General features: G+C 42.5%; 1 protein-coding gene across 2 annotated transcripts in view; it reads right to left on the minus strand.

Annotated features, from left to right (window-relative positions):
* Positions 1-17091, minus strand: part of LOC143956683 (immunoglobulin superfamily member 1-like) — a 134811-nt gene that overhangs the window by 55875 nt on the left and 61845 nt on the right. For both annotated transcript variants that reach the window (XM_077466877.1, XM_077466876.1), the window contains exons 5-11: positions 14894-15181; positions 9522-9809; positions 6373-6660; positions 5614-5901; positions 2351-2638; positions 1592-1879; positions 832-1119 (exon numbers count right to left, since the gene is read on the minus strand). In XM_077466877.1, the coding sequence (XP_077323003.1) occupies positions 832-1119; positions 1592-1879; positions 2351-2638; positions 5614-5901; positions 6373-6660; positions 9522-9809; positions 14894-15181 (2016 nt within the window). The remainder of the gene's footprint in view (positions 1-831; positions 1120-1591; positions 1880-2350; positions 2639-5613; positions 5902-6372; positions 6661-9521; positions 9810-14893; positions 15182-17091) is intronic.

Here is a 17091-nt window from a genome sequence, read left to right on the forward strand (position 1 = left end):
AGTCTGAATATAGATATCAGATATTCCAACCGCTCACAAGCACAAAACAAGACAACACTTGCTTAGCTGCTCAACATGGACTCCTTTATTAGGACCAAAATGACAAGTATTTATAATACAATAGAAGGGGAAGTCCCCCCTCCTAATCATTTATTCTAACAATACAACTGTAGCCAGAAACAGAATTAACCTGAGCTAATTATCTAAATCAACACTCACCCAGACTAGTTGACTGAGGGATAAGACTTTTTTCGCCTCCTAACTCACAAACAATTCAATAAACATTACCATAAACATCAACACAGGGTTAATTAGCCCAAACAACAATGTGTGGAATACTATTACAAGCCAGACTAGACTCATTTACATTATACAAGCCAACAGACAGGTGGCTGGAGTTCATGACATTAGCATCTGACAGTGTGTCCCAACAGCATGAGATAACACACATTATATATACATATATACAGCATTGAATCTGACTAGCACAGATTATAGTGGGGTTCTCATTCACCCTGTGCCCCTTAAAATCCAGGGCCCATAATCAGTCGGCAAGAGGCTCGCATTCAGTCCTCTCAAAAAGCCTGTGTCCGGCTAGGTCTGTCACAATAACTCTTTGCTATTACAATGCTGATGTTAAATAAAAATGTATGCTGTGACCATAGATTTCCCCTAATCTTTGCCTATCAGTAAAATCATGATGTAATAACAAACCTTCAATTCATATAATTAGACTACCGCTGTACCACATCCCTACCATATCTGTTTAAATATTAAACCATATTAGAAACAAACCTTTTTTTAATTCAAGTTGTGTTAATAATTTCCCACCTGTTACAATGACTGTCACATAGTCACTCTCTGATGAGCTGATGTTCCGTCCATTTATTTCCACCCAATATTTACATGTATATTTCCCAGAAGCATTTTCCGAAGATGCAGATATTGTATAATCACTGGGCAATGGATCCTCTTCATGAATTTTCTTCTTTTCCTGGTAAATCTGTATTCCTTTTACTGATATACCAATTGGTGGTGAGCATGTCAAAGTAAAAGATTCCTCTTTAGTATACACAGTGTATGAAGGTGTCAGTCTAATAGAGGGTGCCACTGGAGTCTCTGCAATAAGGTTAAAGATTTCATACAATTTAATTAAAGTTCCTGTTTGCAAAATTTTATAACAAACTATGAACATTTCTTTTTTTTTTCCCAAATTTTCCTCTTTTTTTTGTTTGTTTAGTAAAAAATAAAAAAACTCAGTGGTGATTAAATACCACCATAAAAAGCTCTATTTGTGTGAAAAAAAAAATAAAAAAATGTTGTTGGGGACAGTGTTGCATGACAGCGCAATTGTCATTCAAAGTGCGATAGCGCTGAAAGCTGAAAATTGGGCTGTGCAGGAAGGGGGTAAAAGTGCAGAGCAGGCAAGTGGTTAATCTTTGCCTATCAGTAAAATTGTAAAGTAGAAACAAACCTTGAATCCATATATTAGACTTCCACTGTACCACATCCCTATTCTATCACATCTGTATAAATATTAAACCATATTTGAAACAAACCTTGTTTAATTCAAGTTGTGTTAATTTCCCACCTGTTACACTGACTGTCACATAGTCACTCTGTGATGAGCTGATGTTCCGTCCATTTATTTCCACCCAATATTTACATGTATATTTCCCAGAAGCATTTTCCAAGGGCGCAGATATTGTATAATCACTGTGCAATGGATCCCCTTCATGAATTTTCTTCTTTTCCTGGTAAATCTCTATTCCTTTTGCTGATATACCAATTGGTGGTGAGCAGGTCAAAGTAAAAGATTCCTCTTTAGTATACACAGTGTATGAAGGTGTCAGTCTAATAGAGGGTGCCACTGGAGTCTCTGCAATAAGGTTAAAGGTTTCATACAATTTAATTAAAGTTCCTGTTTGCAAAATTTTATAACAAACTATGAACATTTCTTTTTTTTTTCCCAAATTTTCCTCTTTTTTTTGTTTGTTTAGTAAAAAATAAAAAAACTCAGTGGTGATTAAATACCACCATAAAAAGCTCTATTTGTGTGAAAAAAAAATTAAAAAATGTTGTTGGGGACAGTGTTGCATGACAGCGCAATTGTCATTCAAAGTGCGATAGCGCTGAAAGCTGAAAATTGGGCTGTGCAGGAAGGGGGTAAAAGTGCCCAGCAGGCAAGTGGTTAATCTTTGCCTATCAGTAAAATTGTAAAGTAGAAACAAACCTTAAATCCATATATTAGACTTCCACTGTACCACATCCCTATTCTATCACATCTGTATAAATATTAAACCATATTTGAAACAAACCTTGTTTAATTCAAGTTGTGTTAATTTCCCACCTGTTACAATGACTGTCACATAGTCACTCTGTGATGAGCTGATGTTCCGTCCATTTATTTCCACCCAATATTTACATGCATATTTCCCAGAAGCATTTTCCGAGGACGCTGATATTTTATAATCACTGGGCAATGGATCCTCTTCATGAATTTTCTTCTTTTCCTGGTAAATCTGTATTCCTTTTGCTGATTTACCAATTGGTGGTGAACAGGTCAAAGTAAAAGATTCGTCTTTAGTATACACAGTGTATGAAGGTGTCAGTCTAATAGAGGGTGCCTCTGGGGTCTCTGCAATAAGAAGGTTAAAGATTTCATACAGTTTAATTTTAAGGACATTTCTTTTGTATTTAATTAATATAGTTTACTAATTTTATAAGATAGTTTTTGCATTTATACCACAGAGTACTTTAAAACTGGATTGGATTGCTGGGTAGATCGCCCCCTCTGCTGCTCCTTATGTTCCTGGAAAGGTTCCCCTGCTGGAGGCCTTTCCATAATCAGTGTGTAAATTCTGGCTTGGCTCTGGGTTGGACTGTCTACTGCCCCCCCATAACAGCACTTGGGCATGCCAATTGTCCTTGCCAGCACCTAGCACTGCATAGTAAGTGTAAGGGCTGATAAAGCATTATTATAAAGACAATATTATTTTTTTATTCTGCTCAAAAATGACATATTGTCTGTGAAGGCCATTGAAGAACAATTATTAGCATTAATTTAAGACGTATAATTAATATAGAATATTGTGTTACAGAGCTACGTTAATTACTGTTCATAAGATTATAAATAATTCTCCTATATAGATTTTACAAAAAATGGGTTATATATTGTGTTTTTTGCATTACAATTCATTAAAGTGTATTTTTTCTAAAATAATTGTGTTCGAAAAATCGCTGTGCAAATACCCTGTGACATAAAATATTGCAACAGCCTCCCTTATTTTATTTTTTTGGGCCTCTGCTGAAAAAAACATATATATAATATTTGGGGGTTCTGAGTAATTTCCTAGCAAATTATGATTTTTACATGTTGGAAAGAAATGTCAAAATTGGCGTGGGCTAGGAGTAGTTAAAGGGTATCTGAGCTAACTGCACTGTATTGTCTTTGTGCTGACTCATTGGGAGTGATTTACTAAAACTGGAGCACATAGAGTCTGGTGCAGCTGTGCATTATAACCAATCAATTTCCATGGTTTATTGCCAAAGCTTAAAGGATAAGTTCACCTTTCGTAATATGTTATACCCATATTCAGGGTGTAACATGTTACGAACAGACCATCCTCGCTGCCCCCGCTCTGTCAGATAACGGGGATCCCCTCCCGCTAGCTGACAGCTAATGGGGATTTTCTCCCCCCCCCACTCGCTGTCCCAAAATTCAAAAAACGCGGCCCAGTTCTGCAGTAGACCTGCATGGCACCAGCGATCTGCTGATCACTAGTGCAATACTTTAGAATCCAAGAAGTTGTGGAAAGAGATGGCCAGCAGAGCAGCAGCACTCACAACATGAAAGGAGATTTTTCAAGTAAGCTTGACCATAGATTTCCTTTAACCACTTCCTGCCCGTGCTATAGCCAAAAGACGGCTACAATACAGGCTTACAATGCCAGGAGGGTGTACATGGGCCTCCTGCGTGGGTGGCACGCTCTTTCATCACTGAGTCCTTTGGATGTGGCTGATCCCAGATCGGGGTAAAGGGCCAATCAGAGCGAACCTTTACAACATGATCAGTTGTCAGCCAATGACAGCTGATCACAAGATGTAAACACAAGTCGGTTATCAGCTTTTCTCTCCGTGAGGGGAGAAGAAGAAAGCCGATAACTGGCTTCTGTTACAGGGACATCAGTTCCAACAGTGCCCACCAGTGCTGCTAATCAGTGCCCACCAATGCTAACAATCAATGCATACCAGTGCTAGCAATCAGTGCCTACCAGTGCCACCTATCAGTGCTTATCAGTGCTGCCAATTAGTGCCTCATCATCAGTGTCACCTGTCAGTGCTGCCTATTAGTGCCCATCAGTGCCACTTATCAGTGGCCATCAGTGCTGCCTATCAGTGCCCATCAGTGGCACCTATCAGTACAGCCTAATCAGTGCCCACCCATGCCCCCTTAGTGCCTATTAGTGCCACCTCATCAGTTCCCTTCAATGCTGCCTATCAGTGCTCATCAGTGCCACCTATCAGTGCCACTTATCAGTGCCCATCAGTGGCACCTATCAGTACAGCCTCATCAGTGCCTATTTTTTTTATTCATAATTTTTATCCTATTTTTGTTCGTTTAGCAAAAAAAATAAAAAACCCAGTGGTGATTAAATGCCACCAAAGAAAGCTCTATTTAGTAGTAGAAACAAACCTTGAATCCATATAATTAGACTTCACCTGTACCACATCCCTATTCTACCACATCTGTATAAATATTAAACCATATTAGAAACAAACCCTGTTTATTAAAGTTGTGTGGCGGCTGGAGGGAAGCCCTATGCATGCCATAGATGGGGTAAGTGCTGGGGCCAACCGACTGACCGGAGGAGGATGACTGTGTTTGCCACCCCCCTATCCGGTCAGTCGGTCGGCCCCGCACTTACCCCATCTATGGCACAGGCAGCGCTTCCCTCCAGGGGATGGGTGACGGCTTCTCCTGTGTCTCCTCTTCGGCATCACAACGGCCCTCTCCTGCGCCTCCTCCCTCCTCTTCCCCTTTCCTCCTAGGCCAATATGATCGCTTCTGCTTTTGGCCATTCAGGAAACAGTTTTCAAGACCTGCTTCCTAATTGACCGGTAGGAGAATCAGTGTGACAATAGGGAATATTCATTGTCACACAACTAGGTGGGCTCAGGGTACAGTGCTCTGCACCCCAAGCTCATGCTTTTTGAAGCCTATTAAAGCCTCTGGCTTTAATCATGTGCTTAAAAAAGCAAACAAACATTGTAATCCATGCGTCCGGCAGACCCACATGTAGATTAGGAGGCCGGACTCATGGATAGGGGGCGCCCCTAATGGAGCGGCTGCCACTGACTGATAAATATGAAACCATGTTCAAAACAAGCCTTGTTTAATTCAAGCTGTCTTAATAATTTCCCACCTGTTATACTGATTGTCACATAGTCACTCTCTGATGAGCTGATGTTCCGTCCATTTATTTCCACCCAATATTTACATGCATATTTCCCAGAAGTGTTTTCCAAGGACGCAGATATTGTATAATCACTGTCTAAACCATATTAGAAACAAACCTTTTTTTAATTCAAGTTGTGTTAATAATTTCCCACCTGTTACAATGACTGTCACATAGTCACTCTCTGATGAGCTGATGTTCCGTCCATTTATTTCCACCAAATATTTACATGTATATTTCCCAGAAGCATTTTCCGAAGATGCAGATATTGTATAATCACTGGGCAATAGATCCTCTTCATGAATTTTCTTCTTTTCCTGGTAAATCTGTATTCCTTTTACTGATATACCAAATGGTGGTGAGCATGTCAAAGTAAAAGATTCCTCTTTAGTATACACAGTGTATGAAGGTGTCAGTCTAATAGAGGGTGCCACTGGAGTCTCTGCAATAAGGTTAAAGATTTCATACAATTTAATTAAAGTTCCTGTTTGCAAAATTTTATAACAAACTATGAAAATTTATTTTTTTTTTCCCAAATTTTCCTCTTTTTTTTGTTTGTTTAGTAAAAAATAAAAAAACTCAGTGGTGATTAAATACCACCATAAAAAGCTCTATTTGTGTGAAAAAAAAATAAAAAAATGTTGTTGGGGACAGTGTTGCATGACAGCGCAATTGTCATTCAAAGTGCGATAGCGCTGAAAGCTGAAAATTGGGCTGTGCAGGAAGGGGGTAAAAGTGCCCAGCAGGCAAGTGGTTAATCTTTGCCTATCAGTAAAATTGTAAAGTAGAAACAAACCTTGAATCCATATATTAGACTTCCACTGTACCACATCCCTATTCTATCACATCTGTATAAATATTAAACCATATTTGAAACAAACCTTGTTTAATTCAAGTTGTGTTAATTTCCCACCTGTTACACTGACTGTCACATAGTCACTCTGTGATGAGCTGATGTTCCGTCCATTTATTTCCACCCAATATTTACATGTATATTTCCCAGAAGCATTTTCCAAGGGTGCAGATATTGTATAATCACTGTGCAATGGATCCCCTTCATGAATTTTCTTCTTTTCCTGGTAAATCTCTATTCCTTTTGCTGATATACCAATTGGTGGTGAGCATGTCAAAGTAAAAGATTCCTCTTTAGTATACACAGTGTATGAAGGTGTCAGTCTAATAGAGGGTGCCTCTGGGGTCTCTGCAATAAGAAGGTTAAATATTTCTTTCATACAGTTTAATTTTAAGGACATTTCTTATGTATTTAATTAATATAGTTTACTAATTTTCTAAGATAGTTTTTGCATTCCTGACACACATTACTTGAAAACTGAATTGGTTTGCTGGATAACTTGCCCCCTCTGCTGCCCCTTATGTTCCCAGGGGGAAGGTTCCCCTGCTGGAGGCCTTTTCATAATCAGTATGTAAATTCTGGCTTGGCTCTGGGTTGGACTGTCTACTGTCCTCGTAACAGCACTTGTCGCCAATTGATTTTTCAAGTAAGCTTCTATTGGATTGTCAAATATAACTATTCTTTGTAGTGCTATTACAATGTTGATGTTCTAAAATGAAAGTGTATACCGTGACCATAGATGTCCTTTAATCTTTGCCTATAGGTATTTAGCACTGACCCCTTAAGGAGCTGCTGGTAATTGATTGGGCCTGTACTCTGCTTTTCCACCCCCAATGAATTGGTTCAACCCACTTGACACAGCTGTGTAACAGAGTTGGTGTGTAAACCCAATAACCAGGAACAACCCAACAATAGCAATATACATATATTGTACCTCTATTATTACCTGGGTATCCGTTGCTCCACCTGCTATGAGAATAAACAAGCCTCACACCAATTATACCTTAACCAGACTGTACGTTTACTGAAAGCTGGTTTAAAACAGTAGTGATAATAACAATGTTGGTATACAGACTTAAAGTGGTTGTAAACCCTTACAACACACTTTGACCTACAGGTAAGCCTAGATCAAGGCTTACCTGTAGGTCCAAGAAATATCTCCTAAACCTATACGGTTTAGGAGATATTCACCCGAAGACAGGCACTGCTGTCTACGGCGCATGCGCCATAGACAGCTGCACCCAGGCGCACTGAGCGCGGCATTTTCAACTACGGAGCTGCCACACGTGTCGGCTCCCGTGCGCATGCGCGGGGGTGACGTCATCGTGGCTTCGCCGAATGACAGCTACAGAGATGCGAGACCCCACCAAGAAGATGGATGCGCCGGACTACAGGGGACAGCGGTGACTTCGCTGGCTCCTGTGTCAGGTACGTGGCACATAATGGACTACTATGCGATGCATAGTAGTCCATTATGCTTTGCCTTTGCAGGGAATGAAAGAGGAAGTAAACTCATCAGGGTTTACTTCCTCTTTAACACAATAATGAACTACGTGTATGTGAATAATAATCACCCCAGGATTATTTAAATGACTCCAGTGGGCACCTCCAAGTGGGACTAATGCTCAGGGTGATAAGACCTTGACACTGGGCACCTTCCCACTTCCAGTACGGCCGTGCAGACAAACTAAACCCGCAGCCCACTATGCAATGTTATTACAACCGTACAAAACAGTATAATTGCTCAAGAGCTCCTCCTGCTTTTTAATGCAGTCCTTTGCATGTAGCAGAAACACAAGGCCTAAGGCCGCGTACACACGGGCGGACTGTTCGCCCAACTTTGTCCGCTGAACAGTGTTTGGGCGGACAGTCCGCTCGTGTGTGGGCTTTCAGCGGACAGTTTCAGCGGACAGTTGGACGGACAAGGTTTTTCGGAATTTCCGAAAAACTGTCCGCTGAAACCTTGTTTCAGCGAACAGCCCGCTCGTGTGTAGGCTTGTTCGTCAAACAAAGTTGCGCGCATGCTCAGAAAGGATTTTCACGCCGAAAGCTATAATGCAGTGTATAGGACGTCGTATTTTTCGTCCCGTCGTATGTGCCGTTCACGTCATCGCGCACGGTTTCAGCAAACTGTTCGTTCGTCGTGTGTGGGCATGTCCGTCCATGCTAATTTTGAGCGGACTGTTTGCTGAAACTGTTGGACGGACAAAGTTGGGCGAACAGCCCGCCCGTGTGTACGCGGCCTTACAGTGAGTGGTATAGTCTCTTGTCTTCTTTCTTCAGCTAGCTAATATACTGCAGTATTTGTATTCCAGAAGTTAGCAGATGATAAAGTAACATAAAGTAGTAGATAACAGCAACTTCAGTTATACAACACGCCTATAACTTCTTTCCGTAAGAATGCACTCAGACTGTCTGTCAGTAACTAGTGGAGTACAGCCTTTAAGGTCTGGTTGAACACAGTCTATTTAAATGAGACTATTCTGTGGAACTGTAGGTCTCATCAACACTGTGAAACTAGTCTATAGAGTGTTAATTGCTTTATATAAATTTTGGGCAACAGCCCTCTTACCACACCAGGCCCAGACAAAGGTACTGTGCCGTCAGATGAATGATGGTTCTTGTCAGGCTCCTCCAGGCCTCCTGGATCCTCCAACCCAGTCACACACTGTTCCAGCACTCGGTGTCCAACACTTCTCCAGTGGCATCTACTTTGTTCCGTGCCGTACAGGCCGCGGGACACTGCCCCACAGGTCCCTGCAGGCAGGTCACACGTCCCAGGACAAAAAGAGCTAGCATGGCCACGCTGGGCCTTTTTATTCCCTACTCAGCATGCAGTTCTTCCACTTGGCCTCATGGGTAGGCAAGTGAGGCACTGTGGTAAGTAAGTCTTTACCAGATAAAACTTTAAGTCACTTCCCGTATATGCTTTACAGCATGTTCTGATGTGTAAACAGACAAAGTCACAAGAAGCATAAATGTTCTGGCCACTCGAGGGAGCAAAATACTAATCTAATAGCATTACATTATTATATAGCATTACATGGCAAAAATCCCAGAGCTACAGGTAAGATAATGAAGTAGAAACCTTGAATCCATATAATTAGACTTCCACTGTACCACATCCCTATTCTACCACATCTGTATAAGTATGAAACCATGTTTGAAACAAGCATTGTTTAAATCAAGATGTGTTCATAATTTCCCACCTGTTACACTGACTGTCACATAGTCACTCTCTGATGAGCTGATGTTCCGTCCATTTATTTCCACCCAATATTTACATGCATATTTCCCATAAGCATTTTCTGAAGACGCAGATATTGTATAATCACTGTGCAATGGATCCCCTTGATGAATTTTCTTCTTTTCCTGGTAAATCTGTATTCCTTTTACTGATATACCAATTGGTGGTGAGCAGGTCAAAGTAAAAGATTCCTCTTTAGTATACACAGTGTATGAAGGTGTCAGTCTAATAGAGGGTGCCTGTGGGGTCTCTAAAATAAGAAGGTTAAAGATTTCATACAATTTAATTCTAAGGAGATTATATTTATTCATCTAGTTTACTCATTTTATAAGATAGTTTTTGCATTCATACCACAGAATACTTTAAAACTGGATTGGTTTGTTGGATTGCTCCCCCCCTCTGCTGCCCCTTACGTTTCCTGCAAAGTTCCCCTGCTGGAAGCCTTTCCATAATCAGTGTGTAAATTCTGGCTTGGCTCTGGGTTGGACTGTCTACTGTGCCCCGTAACAGCACTTCGGCATGCCAATTGTCCTTGCCAGCACCTAGCACTGCATAGTGAGTGTAATGCCGCATACACAAGACCGGACTTTCCGGCAGACTAGGTCCGGCGGGATCAGTCTGTCAGACAATCCAATCGTGTGTGGGCTAGTCCGATCGTTAAGGAAAAAATAATAAATCCGACGGATCTAGAGATAGAACATGTTTCAAATCTATCCAATGGACTCAATTCTGATGGACTATAAATTGGGAAAACCATTTGTCTGTGTGCTAGTCCAATTGATCAAATACGATGCAAGAGCAGCTACTGGCTACTGGCTATTGAACTTCCTTGTTTAGACTCATTTACATCATCGTGTTCAAATGAATGGACTTTCGAACTGACTTAGTCCGTTCATGTGTGGCTAAGTCCGTATGTTCGGAAAGTCCTTCGGACCTAGTCTCCAGGAAAGTCCGGTCGTGTGTATGCGGCATAAGATTCGATAAAAGCATTATTATATAGATATTTTTTTTCGTTTGAAAATTACATCTTGTCCGTGAAGACCATAAAAGAACAATTGTTAGCTTTAATTTAAGATAGAATATTCTGAAATAATTCTCCTATATAGATTTATAGATTCCCCCCCCCCCCCCAAAAATGGTTATATATCGTGTTTTTTTCCAAAATAATTGTGTTTGAAAAATAGCTGCGCAAATACCCGGTGACCAAAAAAATTGCAACACCCACCACCCACCATCAGTTTCCAGGGTTTATTGCCAAAGCTTAAAGGATAAGTTCACATTTTTGTAATACGTCACATGTTACACCCATATTCAGAATGTAACATGTTACGAACAGACCAGCCCCCCATCTTTTGCCCCCGCAAGCTGTCACAATTTGAAAGAAAGCAGCCAAGCGGGGCTCCGCCCACCTGGCAGCATCACTCATTCACACTCCTATGTGAAAGGAAAACTACAGAGGCCAACATCCTTTGCAGCTGTCGGCTTTTTCAATGAACTACCATGGTGCTGCTTACCCATACGATGTAGAAGGCAAACAGATACACTGACAGGTCTGCGGGAGACCTGCATGGCACCAGCGATCTGCTAATTACTGATGCAATGCTTTAGAATCCAAGAAGTTGTGAAAAGAGACGACCAGAAGAGCAGCAGCAATCACAACATGAAAGGAGATTCTTCAAGTAAGCTTCTATTGGATTGTCAAGTATAACTATTCTTTTTAGTGCTATTACAATGCTGATGATATAAAATAAAAGTGTATGCGAAGATATATATATAGTCTTTCGGACTTGGCTGATGCCGCCTACCAGTGCCTCCTCCTCACAGGGCCGATCCTAGGGTCACAGGTGCCTAGGTGCAGAAATATTTCTGGAACCCCCACATGGGCATGGTCACCTTACTAACTCCTGCCCTTTGGCGGGGGGGTCATAGTTGCACTATTTGATGGGCACAGTGACAGCATTTGATGTGGTACTATTTGATGGGCACAGTGACATCATTTGATGTGGCACTATTTGATGGGCACAGTGGCAGCATTTGATGTGGCACTATTTGATGGACACAGCAACAGCATTTGATGTGACACTATTTGATGGGCACAGTGACAGCATTTGATGTGGTACTATTTGATGGGAACAGTGGCAGCATTTGATGGGGCACAGGGGCTGCGTTTGATGGGCACAGTGGCAGCATTTGATGGGGCACAGTGGCTGCGTTTGATGGGGCACAGTGGCTGCGTTTTATGAGCACATGGACTTACTTACTTACAGGGTGAGGCCGAGGGTCAGTTTCGAGCCTGCAGAACACAGTGTCAGGCAGCGGCAGGTGCTATGCTGGTGCAGTGCAGGTGGGCAGCTGCTCAGGTGAGCTCAGTCACTTACAGCAAGGCAGGCTCAGACAGATCTCTTAAGATGTTCTCTGCTCCCCTCACTCTGAGCCACACTGTCTGAAAACATGGCAGAGGTGGGTGGAGCTAGTTTACTAGCCACGGAGGTGGCACGCTCTGAACGCTAGGATGGCCGTGGCACGATTTGAATGCTGGGATGGCCGCGGCACGCTCTGAATGCTGGGATGGCCACGGCCTCTGACGTCACTGGTAGACGCCGGGAGGTAGGTGATTCTAGCAACCAGTGCAACATGCAGCAGAGGCGGCCGGCAAGTCAAGTGAGTTCTACAGCTTCAGTGCCCCTCCTCTGCAGAAGCTTGCAGCGCTGGGGCGTGGTGCACCCCCGCACCCACCCAGGATCGGCCCTGCCTCCTCATCAGTGCCGCCTCATCAGTGCCACCTTTCAGTGCCACCTTATCAACACAGATCAGTAAAGAAGAAAAATTACCTATTTGCAAAACAAACTATGAAAAATTCTTATTTTTTTTTCAAAATTTTTGCAATTTTTTTGTTTGTTTAGCAAAAAAAAAAAAACCTAGTGGTGATTAAATGCCACCAAAAGAAAGATCTATTTGTGTGAAAAAAATATAAAAATTTTGTTTGGGTACAGCATTGCATGACAGTGCTGAAAGCCGAAAATTGGCCTGGGCAGGAAGGGGGTAAATGTGCCAGTAGGCAAGTGGTTAATCTTTGCCTATCAGTAAAATTGTGAAGTAGAAACAAACCCTAAATCAATATAATTAGACTTGCACTGTACCACATCACTATTCTACCACATCTGTATAAATATGAAACCATAGTTGGTTGTGTTGACCATAATTCAAGTTGTGTTAAAGGGGTTGTTAAGGCAGTGCACATAGCCACTGCCAGCCCCTCTGCTAGGATTACATAATGCATATACAATTTACCATTTTTCGGTCATGTGACCGTCCGGCGCTGTCTTTCTCCACTGCATGTATTCCAGAGGGAGGGGCTGAGCTCTCGCTCTGACGTTTGCCGGCGGTCATGTGACCTCCCTCTGTAATACAAACATCGGAGGAAGACAGCGCTGGGCGGTCACGTGACTGGCCAGCAGACGTCAGAGGGGGAGCTCAGCCCCTCCCTCTGTAAGACCCCTTTCACACCACACCTCCCATAGCGTTGACGGAAAAACTGCGCTATTTTTAGCGGCGTTTTACCGCCGGATTTGGGGCGAATTTCGGCCGCTAGCGGGGCACTTTTACCCCCGCTAGCGGCCGAGAAAGGGTTAAAAACGCCAGCAATATGCCGCAATAGCGGCGTTTTGCCAGCCGTATTACAGTGCTGCCCCATTGATTTCAATGGGGAGCAGCGGTGGAGGAGCGGTAAACACACCGCTCCTTCACCGCTCCAAAGAAGCTGCTGGCAGGACTTTTCCCTGACGTCCTGCCAGCGCACCGCTGTAGTGTGAAAGCCCTCGGGCTTTCACACTACAGACAATGGTGCAGCTTTTTTAGGGCAGATTGCAGGTGCTATTTCTAACGCTATAGCGCCTGCAAAACGCCCTGGTGTGAAAGGGGTCTTATACATACAGCGGAGAAAGACAGCGCCGGGCGGTCACATGATTGCTGATTGGGGATAAGAAAAACTGTATTTATAAGAATTTTAGAAAATGGCATATCATGTAATCCTACCAGAGGAGCTGGCAGTGATTGGGAGCAGTAAAATGTGAGCTGCTCGTAAGAAAATAAAAAAACGTTTCTGTTAAAAAAAAAATGCGAGCTCTTCAAGACAGTGATAGAAGGGGAGGGAGGGGCGGCTCATGCATGGAGCTGACAGGCAGAGAGGGGAGGGGGGAGGAGTACATAGGAGCAGAGAGGAGAGCTGCAGATAGCAGGTTTAGGATGACAGAGACACGTAAACTGACCACAGTTTCAGGGCTACACATCGTGGTCAGTTTACATAGGGGAGGGCAGAAACTGGCAGGATCAACCAGGTAATACAGGTATTACAATGGGTCAAATTACACAGCACAAGTACTTTGCTGTATAACATGCTTTAACCACTTGGTGACCATCTCAAGGTGATATACGTCAGCAAAGTGACAGGGGGCGCAAAAAAAGTAACCGTACGTCGCTGCGTCATCAGCGGCTAGCATGCCCTCCTGCCGCGCACTGCGAGAGCGTGCCCGTGGGTCCCGCGGACACGATGTCTGCCGGGGGCCCACGATCATGACACGGAGAGGCAGAACAGGGAGATGCCTATGTAAGCAAAGCATTTCCCTGTTCTGCCCAGCAAAATGACAGGGATCTACTGCTCCCAGAGTCATTTTCTAGTGAACCCACCCCCCCTACAGTTAGAACACGCCCAGGGAACACACTTAACCCCTTGATCGCCCCCTAGTGTTTAACCCCTTCACTGCCAGTGACATTTACACAGTGATCATTGCATTTTTATAGCACTGATCGCTGTTTAAATGCCAATGGTCCCAAAATGTGTCAAAAGTGTCTGATCTGTCGCCGCAATGTCGCAGTCGCGATAAATCGCAGATCACCGCCATTACTAATTTAAAAAATTATAATAAAAATGCCATAAATCTATCCCCTATTTTGTAGACACGATAACAATATACACTTATTGCAATTTTTTCCCCCAAAAATATGTAGAAGAATACATATCAGCCTAAACTGAGGAAGAAATTATTTTTTTCATATTTTTATGGGGGGATATTTATTATAGCAAAAAGTAAAAAACGGTGCTTTTTTTTCAAAATGTTCGCTCTTTTTTTGTTTATAGCGCAAAAACTAAAAACCGCAGAGGTGATCAAATACCATCAAAAGAAAGCTCTATTTGTGGGGAAAAGCAATGTGGTGCCATATCACAAAAAAGGGCTTGGCCAAAAAGGGGGTAAATCCTTCCGGGGCTGAAGTGGTTAAAGAAACATGATCAATATGTTTTTTTTCGGATTAACAAACGCTTTAATACTTTCCCACCTGTTACAATGACTGTCACATAGTCACTCTCTGATGAGCTGATGTTCCGTCCATTTATTTCCACACAATATTTACATGTATATTTCCCAGCAGCATTTTCCGAGGACGCAGATATTGTATAATCACTGTGCAATGGATCCCCTTCATGAATTTTCTTCTTTTCCTGGTAAATCTGTATTCCTTTTGCCGATATACCAATTGGTGGTGAGCAGGTCAAAGTAAAAGATTCCTCTTTAGTATACACAGTGTATGAAGGTGTCAGTCTAATAGAGGGTGCCTCTGGGATCTCTACAATAAGAAGGTTAAAGATTGCATACAATTTAATTTTAAGGGCATTTGTTATGTATTTAATTCATCTAGTTTACTCATTTTAGAAGATAGTTTTTGCATTCATACCACAGAGTACTTTAAAATTGTAAAATAGATAAATACAGAGCTCGCAAACATATGTGAGAAAAAATTAAATATAAGGTGAACCAACATAAAGTCCAAAAACAAATCACTGAAAGTGTTCCAATCCAAAGTGAATAAAAACTTCAGATGCACAACACCCCCTTGAGAGTCCCCACTCACCAGTTCCACATGACCCCAAGATTTTCAGTCTGGAGGGTCAATTCCAGCTTGGTATAGATGTCTTTATGATGGTATGCAGAAAGCCATGTCAGCAGATTCAGGGTTCCTCAATGAAGAGTTTTAGCCTATTAGACATGTACCCAGAAGTAAAGAAAGAGGGAACTAATAGTGAAGTACCATCAAAAACCGATTTATTTAAACAAAAGGTGGGTACTTACAAAACTAAGGGATTAACAAGCATCGAGCATGGAACAGATCGTATGAAACCATCATTAGTAGCATGCGCTCCAACTGTGCGTTCCAAACGACCGGAACTGACGTCAGTGTTCCCGGAAACATCGTCAACGTTTCGCCCTCCCACAGGGCATCATCAAGGACTGTTGGTTTCATACGATCTGTTCCATGCTTGACTCTCAAGGGGGTGTTGTGCACCTGAAGTTTTTATTCACTTTGGATTAGAGCACTTTCCCTGATTTGTTCTTGGACTTTATGTTGGTTCACCTTATATTTAATTTTTTCTCACATATGTTTGCGGGCGCTGTATTTATATATTTTATGGTTTTCAAGTGATTAGCACTTTGTGTATAGCAACTGCAATTGTTTTCACATCATCAGTTTATATTTAGTTTATATACATTTTTCAAGTTCTTCTTTAAAATTGGACTAAAGGTTTTGCTGGATAGCTCGCCCCCTCTGCTGCCCCTTATGTTCCCGGGAAGGTTCCCCTGCTGGAGGCCTTTCCATAATCAGTGTGTAAATTCTGGCTTGGCTCTGGGTTGGACTGTCTACTGTCCCCCGTAACAGCACTTGGGCATGCCAATTGTCCTTGCCAGCACCTAGCACTGCATAGTGAGTGTAAGATCCAATAAAATCATTATTATAAAGACAATTTATTCTGATCAAAAATTACATCTTGTCTGTGAAGAGCATAGAAAAACGATTCTTAGCTTAATATAGAATATTGTGTTACAGAGCAACGTTAACTATTCATGAGATTATGAATAATTATATATTGTGCATTAAAATCCATTAAAGCGCATGCGCGGGAGTGACGATATCGTGGCTCCGGCCACTCACAGCGCCGGAGCCGTGATACCCGGAAGAAACGCCAAGGGAGCATGTCAGCTCCCTCGGCGTGGATCGGGCCAGATGTCGGGGCCTCGTTCTAAGGTAAGTATTTCATAATGAGCTAGTATGCGGTGCATACTAGCTCATTATGCCTTTTGCTTTGCAGGTGGTAAAAAAATTAAATAAAAACATTAGCGGGTTTACGCTAATGTTTTTTTTTTTTTTTACCACCTGCAAAGCAAAAGGCATAATGAGCTAGTATGCACCGCATACTAGCTCATTATGAAATACTTACCTTAGAACGAGGCCCCGACATCTGGCCCGATCCACGCCGAGGGAGCTGACATGCTCCCTTGGCGTTTCTTCCAGGTATCGCGGCTCTGGCGCTGTGAGTGGCTGGAGCCACGATATCGTCACTCCCGCGCATGCGCGCAGGAGATTTCATCCCGGCCGAGTCCGGCCACAGCCGGACTTTCAGCCGAGAATCCCCTTGTGCGCATGCTTCGCTGCAGTCAGCGGCGCATACCGAGGGGAATATCTCCTAAACCGTACAGGTT

This window comes from Lithobates pipiens, unplaced genomic scaffold (assembly GCF_037356315.1).
Source record: "Lithobates pipiens isolate NorthernLeopardFrog02 unplaced genomic scaffold, aLitPip1_a1.2 Scaffold_4, whole genome shotgun sequence".
Lineage (NCBI taxonomy): Eukaryota > Metazoa > Chordata > Amphibia > Anura > Ranidae > Lithobates > Lithobates pipiens.